Genomic DNA, 13,015 nt, shown 5'->3' on the forward strand with positions numbered 1-13,015 from the left:
CGCGCCGCTGATTGGGTGGCGAGGGCGGGCGGCGGGAGCGGCCCCCCCACTTTACGCTGTTGGCGTTGCGTTGCTGTGGCAACCGGCCCGAGCCCTCACGGAGCGCCCACCCCCGCTGCTGCTGGGAGCCCGTCTACGGAACGGCTCCGGGAGGTATTTCCGTGATAAAAAACAAGAAGTGCACTCCTCAATAAAACAAAATTATGTTCTTTCTGCTCTCCCCACCTTTATATAAAAAGATATAAGTATCTATTTTGCGCGTGGATCGGGGGGGGGGAGCGGCTGCTGAGCTTCAGCCTTGCTGAGGGAGGAGGGAAGTTTCTTCTGGCTTTACGGTTTTAATCTTCGCTTTTCCTCAGTTTCTCCTCAATGTAATCCTGATAAGGTGGGTTCTCCATGCCTTGGTTTATGTAGCTGCATGAGATGAGTGTTTGGGTGCTTTTTGCTCCCTCCTCAACTGTTTTGATAGCACTATGGGGGGGGGGGGGGGGGGGGGGGGGCTGTACCATGCACTGGCCAAAAAAAAACAGCCTGTTTGTACTGCCTGGTCAAATTCCCTTCCTTGTGGTGTTTTCATCCTCAGACTTTACACAGATAGCTCAAAACGCGTGTCTTGCCTTCCCTCCCCAACCTCCAAGTTGTCACAGCTCTGTAAAACCTGCCATAAGCAGCTCTGTGGATTTTATCTAGTTATCAGTTCACCAGCTGTCATTAATTAGTTATGTAGGAGAATTACTTCCCTGGATCACTGTGCTCAGGTTTCCACGTGAAAAAGACAAAGAATAAGGTACAACATTGAAGCAACAAAAATCACAGTGATGCATTTAAATGCTATTGAATACACTAAAAGTTTGGAAAAAAAATGCAGCAGTAAAGGTGAGGTTTTTATAAGCAGCAAACACTACACAGATGTGTCATGGTAAGCAAAAAGAGTTGGGAAATGTCAGACTTGAAGGATATACATCAGCTTTGCTTAGGACCTGGGGAGCAAGTAGTGTAACATTTTGCTTTTGTTTTTAAGGCATTTTATAAAGCTACGTGGAAGAGCACATGGAATACGCTTAGTGATATTAAAAGAGGTAGAGCAGTTTGGCCTATTACAGAATTATGGTTCAATTAACAACAGACTTAATTGCAAAAAACGTCAGTCACAAGAATCGCAAAGAAGAGGACTTCAGACAGTACCTGCGAAAAACGACTCATCTGAATTTATCAGATAAAAATATAGATGCAATTGTAAGATTTATTCGCTTTATTCTTTTTAACCTGTCTATTCAAATGTTTTGTTGTTACTCTTCTGATGAGTTGCTTGTAGTTGTGAAGACTAGCAAACAAAGTTTATATTTTGCAGCAGTTACATGTTTTTTAACATTTATATTTATTTGCAGTTAAGCCTATTTGTGTGGAAACATGCCTCACCATACACTGCTTAAAGTGATGTTATTTTGTAAAAAACTGCTTGAACCTAAAAGTGTCTAAATTGATTTTAAATGCAGATGCATCTGAAACACACAAACAATTTTTTAGCTGTAAATTTTTATGTAAAACATCAAAGCAAGTGACTATAACTCCAACAGTATTATTACTCATTAATAATAAATTATTTCTTGACCTGACACTTTTTTATTTCTGTTGCAAAAATCTTGTTGAAATATTTTACCTACCAGAAGCTGTAGAAATATATTCAACTATGTGGCAGACAAGAAAGATATTATCAGTGCATTATTTTTTTGCCGTTCATTAAAAACCAGAAAATCCATGTAAGCAAAGAAAGAGGTGAACTGAAGTGTTAAAGTGAAATGTTGTTGCAGTCATTCACAGAGCTGTTATCGAAAGTTGCAGGTCTAAAAAAGTAAACAATTTGCTATTTTGATTATTTTATACAGTTGTTACATTGTAAAGGGCCTTTCAGGAAATCACCAGTATACAAATAATAACTCTGCTTACTTACCTCTTTAGCCACTGAACACAGCCAGGTTGTTGCCACTGAATCAGAACGTGCAGGACTTTGAAGGCAGTGCTCTAGCCACACTGAAATCTAGCTGTAGTGCTTTTGGAGACTTTAGGGATGAGCTTAAAAATAAAAATAAATAAATAAATAAAGATTATCAGGAACAGTTTATTTTTTGATTTAAAGATTTGTATTTATTGATGCTTACACTTATAAAAAAAAACAGAGTGTGAAATAAAGGGAGATGTAAGGAAATCGTAATTTTGCAGATCAAATTTTTTTTTTTTTGAGGATGTAATAATAATATTACATTCTATTAAGTGCAATGCTTATTTTCTCTAATGCCATATTTTTTTCCATTCTTGGTAATTTTACAAAGAGTTATTAATTTGCAGCAAAATATTTTCAATCTGTCAGGTTTATTCCTGAGATTTCAGGGGAAGTCTGAAAAAGGAAAGGCGAGTGCAGGAGCAGGATATAAACCAAGTGAGGTTAACGGATTTGGACTGGTGTAATGGCTTTTTCAAATCAGAGAAGTTAAAATCTACATTTTTTAATTGCTCCCTGGAGCTTACTCATTTACAAAATAATCCATGACCTTTTTTATTTTCAAAGACTAAGCCTGCAGATTTAACCCAGTCCACCTTCTGAGCTTAACAGTGTGAAATTTATAAGGTTTCAGTAAGTCCCGAGTTAATTCAAATTCCCTCAAGAAGATACCGAGCACATTTTGAAATTGCTGAGCGCCAAAAAACTGAATTGTTGTGTGTAATGGTTTTCTGTTTAAAAGACAAAAGTGTGATTTCAGTCAAGATTTACATACCTTGTTCCATGGGAACACACCCACGCAAGCAAATGTTTTTATTCAGCTCGCTCCTTGGCATAGTGAGTTGTTAATTTGATCAGTCTATTCGATTAGTACTAGTTCATCAGATGCCATAGAGAAGTTTTAGAGAAACCCTTATAAAAACATGCTATTTTTTGGTTATTTAAGAAGGATACTTAAAAAGAAACTTGACATTTAAGTGAAATCTTATTATCAGAAATATATGAAAATACATTGATATGAAAGTTTTTGTAGGAATCATTTTTCCTTTGCCAAGAAATGGTTTTCATTAACATCACTGAGGTTTGATGGAAACGATTCCACTAACAATTGGGCTTTTCTGAAATCATTCAGATGAAGGCAGGGAAGGGAATGAAGTTACACAGAATGTGATCTACCTGCTGATCCTCAGCTTATGCACAGCAGAACTGCAATGACAGATTTCTGTCATAAATCTATGCCAGAGATTATTATTGACTCTAAGTCATTCTTTCTAGGATAACTATTGTTTAAAGTGTTTGTTAAAGACGAAAATGTATAAATAATGCAGTGGAACTTAAACATAAAAACAATCAACAGCTTCCAGAAGCAGGTAGTGAGTACACTTTTTATAGCACTAATTTGTTGTTGTTTTGTTTTGTGTTTTAATTTCAGGGTGATATCTCTTTGTGTAGAAATCTTAGAGTTCTGTATTTATATGATAACCGAATCAGTCAAATCCAGAACTTGGGCTTTGCTTCAAATATAACACACCTTTACCTTCAAAACAATTGTATTTCGTGTATAGAAAATCTCTCATCACTGAAAAACCTTGAAAAACTGTAAGTTGAAAATCATGTATTTTACTGGTAAAAGGACAGTTATTAGACTAAGAAATTCAAATATTACGTAGCCTGTAATGTCCCTTAAATCGTTAAATTTCACATTTCAAATAATTTTTAATGAAGTGTTTGTGATATAATGAGTGAAGTAATAACATATCTTAACATAATTACTGACATTTAAACTGTTTTCCTTTTCTCAGCTGTTTAATAATAATAGAATCAATACACAAAATTTCTAAAACAGACCTTGATTTGTCAGCTGTATGATCTACTTGCATGTTGTGCTTATTTTTAAGTACTTTGAAGACTTGTGTTCACTTTTACATTCAAATGATGTTAAATCTATTTTGGGTTCTATTTTTTTCAGGTATTTGGGGGGTAACTACATCACTGTAGTAGAGGGCTTGGATAAATTAGAAGAGATAAGGGAGCTGCATATTGAAAGTCAACATCTCCCCCTTGGTGAAAAGCTTCTCTTTGATCCAAGATCTCTTAGGTCCTTGGCAGTAAGTACATTTTGAGGTTTTCAATGGGCTGTTAATCAATAGGTAGTATTTTTAGGAGAAGTAATTAGGACTTGATCATTGCATGTATTCTTTTCCTGCTAATTGGTAGCAGCCTTAAAAATTCTACCAAGGGACTCCCATCCCAGTTGTAATATGAGCAGGGAGTCCAGCAGATTCTAACAACTTCATTTATTTTTCTATGAAGGATGGAATAAAGAGGAAGTAAGGAAATGTATGGATGCACTACCCCCAACAAAATATGAATAAACAAAAAAAGGGCTAGGAATTTATCAGAATAAATTATTTTAGTCTACTTAGTTTGTAATTAATTAGTTTATTGATGCTTCTCTGATTTGATTGCCACATTAATTTATTCACCACCTTTTTCATTTCTCTAGAGAATGCAATGGCAAAAAAGGGTGCAAACAGCTTTTGGGGGGATGTTGAGAGCACAGTCTGAAGCATTCAGTTCTAGTTTTGCTGTTTTTCTATGTTGTAGTGTGCGAAGATTTCAGGAAAGTCAGTTTTAATCAACATGCTAATATTTTTAATTAAAATTGCTCAGTAAACATCAAATGTATTGTTGAAGTAAAAAAAAAAAAAAAAAGACTTTATTTACTAATGTTTGTAGTTTTATACACCAATAAAAATCATCTTGCTGCATCTCCCAATGCAGTCAGAGCTTGATGATCTGTTTTGTGAAGATGAACAAAGAATACTCACTGAGAAGTGACTTCTTTTCATGTGTATATTATAAACATTTTACCTAGCTGTAATTCATGCTGGTTTGAAAAGAATTAATCCAAGACATGTATTGCTATTTTCCTTTAAGAGAAATGGGCCATTCCTGTGACAGCACTTTTATTTTGTTCCCTCTATACTGGAGAGATGATGAAAGGAGAGAGATTATACAGCTGCAATTTTCCCAGCATGGTAACTCATACACTTCAGTGTTTTGCAGCATCCTGGCATAGACTCACCAGCATTTTGTTCTTCCTAGCTTTTAAGTTTGTGGGAAGGAGGAGTGTTGTTTTGTTTTTGTTTTGTTTTGAGAAACACTTTTCATCCTTGATGATGTAACACCTTTTTAAAAGCTACATGTGAAAGCATTCTATTTTAACCCTGTAGATGCTAAGCAGTTTGTCCCTTTTTAAGACATCACTTCTTACTTTGTCATCTTCTCCTGTTTTGGGCCAGAAACATAGGGGCATATAGTTCTCAGTGTACTATGAACAAATGTTTTGCTAATATCCTGAATCATTTGTCTGAGGAACTCGTTACACTATGTATATCAGGATGATATTGTCTGAAGAGCAGATCTTGTTCGTAGCTCAGGTTTTAGAAGAGGGTTATGTTTCCGGATATATACTGCTGAAACAGACATTTTCTAACCAACAGTAAGTACTATATCTGGTATAATTCTAAACTCACTGGATTAGGTGCTCTTTTTCATCTTCTAGAGATACAAGCTTCTTGTTGCTTTTATGTGAAACTACATTAGGTATTTCCTGAGATAAATACCTGAAACACATTTACTTCTTATCTAGAATGTAAAGATCTCTGCAACTATTGCCTGTTAGGAAAGGCAAAGTGCATTATGTGACTCACTACTGTTCCAAAGAAGGGGCAAAGAATAGAGAGATGTATACAGCGAAGTTGGCAGTATCAAGCCTGAATGAGTAACAGGATAGTCCAGCTGTTAAATGAGACTACATGGGTATCAGATATGGCTTTGAGTTCTAGGTGGTTCAGATGTAGCCATGGAAAAAAAACAGTCAATTTCTGTGTCTATTACCTACTTCAAACATAAAGTTAGCAACACTTGCAAAACTCTGTAAAGCATTTGAACGTGTTTAGGAAAAAAAAAAAATCTGCATTTGTTAAGAATTCCTGAAGTAATAGAAATAATAAATAAAGAGAAATAATCTCAGTTTGGGTTGACTTCAAAATCAAAATGAGCAGCATTTTAAGACAAGATGCAAAGTCAACAGAAAACAATGTGTATGAGGTAGTTGCATTTATGTATTTTTGCTTCATTCACTTGCTTGTTAAGACAACTTTCTGTAAAAATTTACAATTGAGTCATGCATGGCATGAAAAAAATTTCTGCTTTTTTTTTTTCCTCCAGAAATCCTTGTCTGTGTTGAATATCAGCAATAACAACATTGATGAATTAGAAGAGCTGGCAGTTCTGGAAAATCTTTCTTATCTTAGAGCAGTTGACAATCAACTTCAACATATGAAGGTACTAAAATCAATATTTGTACTATTTAGTATGGATGATTAAAACAATAGTCAAACTCATCTTTATCACAATATAGATGAGTAAAAATAAACTTTAATTCTACAGTTACTGAACCTCTGACTTTCCGAGTATGCTTCTCTCATCCAAATATCTCATTGAGATTAAAAATAGAGAACCATTTATCTCGGATGGCCGAATGTCCTGTAATCCTATGCAACGAGCAGTTGTGCATGCATCTATCAACTGAGTATGTTCTGTTTCTTTAGAAAAAGTTAACTTTTATTGGTTAGTAATCATTAAAACAAGTATGGTTACGACTTCTTAGAACACATAATGCCTTATATATTGAATTTGGCAGTTCTGTTTGCTAGTGAGGAGATTTTAGTGCTCTAGTGCATAATTTAGCAAATAAAGTCAATAGACTTTATTTGGACCCTTATTTTTTATATTTTATTATTCAAAAATGTTGAATGATGCATTCTTTTTTTTTCTTAGTAGAGCATTATTAATGTCTTGTATTTCAAGCTGTGTCTCTGGCTGGTGGTTGTGACTGAATTCATATAGAAGTACAATTCATGTAGGCTTATGCTAGATAATTAAAACCATATTGAATGTGTTGGCTACATCAAAATAACTGAAAGCTTTTTAAAATAGGTAGTCTTTCAAAAAGAACTCCTCTCAAAAATGAGTCTATCCAAATGAAAGCTTAGTACAGTGGCTTTAATTGTTTCTTCCTTGTTTAAGTACAAGAGACTTGAGTTGTGATGATCTTAAAGAAGATTGTCATAGCCAAACAAGTGATTGTTACTAAGAATGAGGTTGCCAGTTTAAAGACAGCATTTTCAGTGTCTCAGAGGGAAAAAACAGTACCTTCTGAAACAGAGTAAGTGTATAAAAAGACTGCATTATTCAGTAACTGTGTGTATGGTATTTACTTAATTATTGCATTTCATTATTCTATCATCAGATAGGCAAGAATTAATATTTATCCAAATCAATTAGACATTAAATTTCCGTGTTATAAGGTCACAGCTTTTGGAAAATCACGTAGTTAGCATTTGAGTTAATTGCTGCTCCTGCTATCAGTTACACTTGGATCAAGCTGTGATAAATTTTGAAAGTGATTGTCCTATGTTTTCTATAAACAATCTCCAAACTTTGAAAATATGGAGCAGGTAGAGTATTTCTATTCATGTTCTTTGAGACCTTTAAAATTAATGACCATATTAAATGTGACAAACATACAGGGTAACGCAGCTGGATATCCAGCTACATTTACTGTTTCAGAGATTATGTACTAGTATGTCTAGTTATTACACATATAAATTCTTATTTAAATTAAAAAAGCATTGAATAAGCAGTAGGCCATGCAAAGTTTTTTTTTTTTGGTTTGTTTTTAATGCCAATTTTCTCTCTGGTTAAATGCTTTAACTTATACTGAACAGCTACCAGGAGAATGCTCTTATACATTCACTAACTGTAAAAAAATAGTTGAGAGAAGTTTTGAGTATGTTTCATTTTTTTTTGCACTCCTGAATTTCATGATTCCTTGGCTTACATTAATCTACAACTGTGATAGTTGGAAGAAAAAAAAAGTGACTACACAATTGTACTACACGCACTTAGTAGCTTGTACAGGCTGAGCTTGTTGCTTGCAGCAAAGGCTCTTTCATTCCCACACAATCTGCCTACATACCCCTCTCTCTTGCTCCTGTGTTTTCAAAACTCCGAAATACACCTCCTCTGCATGCCAAAGGCTCTAAATCCCCTGTTTTCCTATCCCCACTATCCCATCACTGCCATCAAGAACATCCCCAGGAATTTTTGGCATCGAGACCACAGTGGTACCACAAAACAGAGGAGCAGTGGCAAGTCTGTCTGCAGCTCTGCTGCACCCAGCAGGAAGGAAGCTGTAGCGGAGCCACCCAGAGCAGGGCTGCTCACAGCAGTGATCTGTGTAGCAGACGTAGATGGCATGCAGGAATAAAATGGAATCTGTGCAAAAGAGGGAAATTTGAAACCCTGACAAATGCATGAAACACTTTTCCTCATTTGGACTTTTCTTCACTTCTGTATAATTAGCATTTTAACTTTATATTTAAACATTTATCTCATTTTGTTCACATCTTTATTAAAAAAAAATCAAAAACATACTCCCTCCATTTTCAGTGATGCTATGCTGATTTCAGCATAGTAGAAAATTAGGGCTAGTAAATTCATGCACTTCAGGTTCTGGCTAATTCAGGGAATTGTTAGCATAATTAACAGACATCAAGGCGTATGACCTTGTTTCACATGACTGAAGTTTATATAATGTAGTCTGAACAGTAGACAGAACAGAAATTAAGTAATTTTCCCTACTTCATACAAAATAACTTACTGTGACTAGCTACCACAAGTTAAAAAAATGTTATGCCAGTTATCAAGAATATAATCAATTTTAATAGAATTGGCTTTTCTTTGTTTTCTGTTGCTTGCTACTGCAATTATTTTATCTCCCTGAGCTTCTTGTTTACTTCAGTTAGTTTCATGAGGACTTCTAGGCCTTTGTATATTTAGGTAGGAATATTAAGGGGAATTTTTTTTTTTCAAAGCTATTCCTAATAAACTATTCCTGTTTACAGAAGGCCAGAGTGTATGTATATGTGTGTACATACATACTACACGTTAGGTTTGGGAAGATTATTACTTATGTGAGTGTTCGGATGGATGGATGGATAGATAGATACATAGTGAAAATATAGCTAGAAATACCTATGAAAATCTGTATTTCCTAAGTCTTTAATTTATTCAACCTCTGCCCGGTATTGATTATGACAAGAGGATATCACAAAAGATGAATTCGTTCACTTCAGAATTGAGTCAGGAACAAGAGAGAAAGTATAGATTTTCTCAAACAGATTATGACAGGCAGTCAGACTGGTGACAAATTGCTGTCTGTAGATGTAGTTAGGGCAGTTGGAGTAGACTTTTCCGATAAAAACTGGAGCATCCTGGTCAAACACCAATTCGTAAACGGCCATCATTAATTGGTAGGAACATTATTGCCAGCACCCCAGCTGCCTGCTAAGGCACTTGCCCTTCCCCCTCTCCCCCCCATAGATGGAATATAATTTGCTCGTCGGTATTTTGTAGCAGACCTCAAAGTGATAGCATGACATGATCATTTATCAAACGGAGACTGCCCAGAAGAGTGTCTGGTCCCTTTAGTACAGCTTATTGAAAGGCTGGGAAGTGAAAGCACTTTATTAGAGACAGGAAGGCAATGAACAACTAGAGCGTATCGAAAGGGTAATCATATTTCAGCAAAGGATTAGTGTGCTCTTAGATAAACATACACTGGAGTAAGCATGTTCTGGGTCATTTATCAAGTAAGTAACAGCTAACAAAAATCTACAGGACTCTTTGTATGCATTCATCAAAGTTAAACTGTATACATTTTATTTCAGTAGTAGACAATTTTGTATTCCAAAACTATTACTTGAAAAAATATATTTCTAGTGAACTCCAGAACGTGTTAGAGATTTCAAAAACAATGCTTGAATGGCCAGGTAAGAATAAATAAATACAATTGCAAAATCTTATTCTGTTTTTAATGGCCTAGCCTAAAACCATAATTCTCCATGCTCACATTACCCACATGATTTCCTAGATTTGAAGGAGCTAAGAGATATCTACATTGTTATAAATATAATTGTTGGTGTCAAGCTACAAAGTTCTGTAGACTTCACAAGTTAGAATCTATCAGATCATGATCAGTAGATTTATATTTTCAAATTATTATAACTGTACAACATAAATAAATAGTCTCTTCCCTTGCATTCATGCAGATTGTTTTGAATCCTTGCTTAAGCTTTTCACACATATAAGGAAGCATAACAAGAATAACAATGAAGTGAAATTTTGAAAATAATCTATTTCAGAAGGTAGGGTATCTGAGTAGAAAGGACCAATCTGCTAAGCTTTGCATCCTTTTAGCTTGAATTTATTGTGCTTAAAAGGCAGAGGAAGTTTTATCTGGGTCATACTGCCCTTGGGTAACCAGACAGAAACCCAGATGGAGAAAGGTATATTTCAAAAATTTCACTATTTGGGCCAATGCTATAACTGACCACCCACAGTTACTGTAGGCTGGGGGTTACCATTCCTTCTGTAAAATACAATTTTTCATATGTGTAAATAGAGATGCAATCTACCTTAGCTTATGGTTTTTTATATACACCATTCTTTGTAAAATATTTATTCTTCCGCAAATTTTTCAAAATCTAGTTGGTTGCTGTGATACTCTGAGGGCTCTGTGAGCCCATGGGGATGCATTAAGAGACGTTATATATCATACAGGCTTTCAGGTGGTGATTCTTCTGTTTTAGGTGCTTACAGGTGGGACTGCAGTAGTAATTTTCCATAGCTGGTATTACTGTATCCTTAAAAGGAAAGAGTTTTTCAACTGCATCACTGTTTCTTCTGTGCAATTGTGATATATTGAGGGAATGCTATACGCCACTCTATTTGAAAACGCACATTCTTAATTAAAGTACGTGAATAGTCTCACTGAAGTTACTTCTGTGTGCAGGATTTGGGCCTGACTGAACAAATTACGTTACTATTGAATTCTATGCTGGAGAGGGAAAAATAATCGCAGCGTTCTGTTCTTGTATTAATTGCAGGATTTGGAGGCTGTATTAAACAAATGGCCAAAGCTACGCAGGATGGATCTTGCAGGAAACCCCATCTGCCACAAACCGAAGTACAGGGACAGGATTGTTGTACAGTCTCAAACTTTAGGTAAAAAATAAAACCAGTAGCCAACCCCAAACCCCACTCATAACCCGTACTCTTTTATAAAATAACTGACCCATTATCCATTCTTGAATTGCACTGTGTCTGTAAACACAATTACTGTCATACATATTTATGTCAAATGATAAATTTTTACTTTACGTACAAGTAATGCAGCTAAAAGTCTTCGTGTCATCAACTGCACAAAGTTTATTACTCAGCTTTTGCTTGTAGTCATAGTAAACATTAGTTTTAGTAATAGGTGATTAGTGAGGCTGTTATAAAACAGTACGATTTTTTTTGTGTGTTCATATTCCAGATGTGAAACTGATTTTTCAAAGATAGTTTTAGTCTGCCCCTCTATCAGCCCATAGGAGTTGCGTAGGTGTTCTAGTTGTACAGTGACAGTTGTTCAGTTCATACCTTACTGCGGTCGAATTCCTGCTATATAACATTTGTCCTTCATCGTAACAGCCTTTTAACACTTATGTTTCAGATGTGTCTTAACCTTCCTGTGATGTAGTTTATTTGATGCAGCTTATTATCTGTGATGCAGACAATTTGAGCATAAAAGGAAGCAACTTAGTATTCAGTATGCAAGTACTCATACTGTAGAAAAAAGTCAAAAAATACATGCTCACTTTTTACTTTTTTGGATAGAGGGGGCACCTTTTAAGTAGTAATTACAGAATTTGTTTTTCTTTTTTCTGAGAGTACAAAGCATTGACTATTAATAGAAAGGAAAAAACAATCTACACAATAAAAATAACAGGGTCTTAGAGAGTACTAATGCAATCTAGATCTGTGTCCAAATGAGGTATTTATTTTGGTCTGACTCAAAAATGCAGATGCGACTGAGGAAATGTAGAACATAAGCCTCATGGCATCAAAGTGAGTAAAGTTAATCTTAAAGAGACAAATCTGTCTGTCTTCATGATCAGTAGGATTCCTTCATTACCAAGCTACACAGGCTTGCTCGTATCCTGAATTTCTGGATATATCTTGTGTAAGATATAAGTTCTGTTTCTTCAGAACTTCACTGAATATAAATATGTATATTTCCCTTGAAAGCTATAAAAATAATAGGTCATTTCTTTTGTAGTTAAGACATGTCAACTCCCTCTTGCAGCTAATTTAAATGTGAGTACCAAGCTGTAATGTATCACTGGATATTTTTTTATTATTATTATTTTTTACCAAAAGACTAAAAAGAGCAAAAAGATTTGAAGAGAGCAAATACAAATTGCATACAGTTGTGTTCAGCCTTTTAGTTAACCTCTGGTATCACAGAAAATGTTCTCTTCCCTTTGACAGAATTCCTTGATGGGAAGGAAATTAAAGAAATGGAAAGACAGTTCCTAATGAATTGGAAAGCCTCCAAAGCTGCCAGGAAAAAAAGCAGAGGAAGAATGACAAATGAACCCGCAGACTATCAACATTTTTGTAAGCAAACTAATCAATTACTTCATGACTTTGCAATACTTTGCAATATTATAGAAACTCTGAAATAGCAGCTAACGGTAAATATAATAGAAATGAGACTTTTACTGGTGGTAAGACAAAAACACACGAGTAGCAATTGGATTTTTCCAATGTAAAATTTAATTTTAGTGCTAGTTTATGGATTTTTTTGGTTCACCACTGCAGCTGCCCAGAATTATGGAAAGGAGCAGCGAGTATATTTTGAATGTTTGTAAATACCCTATACCCATGATTGCTTTGCATATCCGTTTTTTAAAAAAAAAGGAGGGGGGAGCATTCTGGAATGAAATACATCAGACTTTTTAAAAAACTCTGTTGATACTTATTTCATCAGTTTCTATTGCCAATCCTTTGAAAGATGTTTACAAGATATATGGCTAGCAGAAGTAAAAGTTTTAACCT

General features: G+C 35.1%; 1 protein-coding gene across 6 annotated transcripts in view; it reads left to right on the forward strand.

The window, feature by feature from the left end:
- PPP1R42 (protein phosphatase 1 regulatory subunit 42) overlaps window positions 1–13,015 on the forward strand; it is a 25,408-nt gene continuing 12,393 nt past the window's right edge. For 4 of the 6 annotated variants that reach the window (XM_027452315.3, XM_072034566.1, XM_072034567.1 and 1 more), the window contains exons 1-7: window positions 1–153; window positions 1,022–1,236; window positions 3,432–3,598; window positions 3,969–4,107; window positions 6,236–6,352; window positions 11,020–11,137; window positions 12,446–12,574. In XM_027452315.3, the coding sequence (XP_027308116.3) occupies window positions 1,108–1,236; window positions 3,432–3,598; window positions 3,969–4,107; window positions 6,236–6,352; window positions 11,020–11,137; window positions 12,446–12,574 (799 nt within the window). In that variant the 5' untranslated portion in view covers window positions 1–153; window positions 1,022–1,107. Of the gene's footprint in view, window positions 154–218; window positions 386–629; window positions 920–1,021; window positions 1,237–3,431; window positions 3,599–3,968; window positions 4,108–6,235; window positions 6,353–11,019; window positions 11,138–12,445; window positions 12,575–13,015 lie in introns of those variants that run through there. The other 2 variants (XM_027452313.3, XM_027452314.3) reach the window with 2 other exon arrangements.

This window comes from Anas platyrhynchos, chromosome 2 (genome assembly GCF_047663525.1).
Source record: "Anas platyrhynchos isolate ZD024472 breed Pekin duck chromosome 2, IASCAAS_PekinDuck_T2T, whole genome shotgun sequence".
In the NCBI taxonomy this organism is placed as follows: Eukaryota; Metazoa; Chordata; class Aves; order Anseriformes; family Anatidae; genus Anas; species Anas platyrhynchos.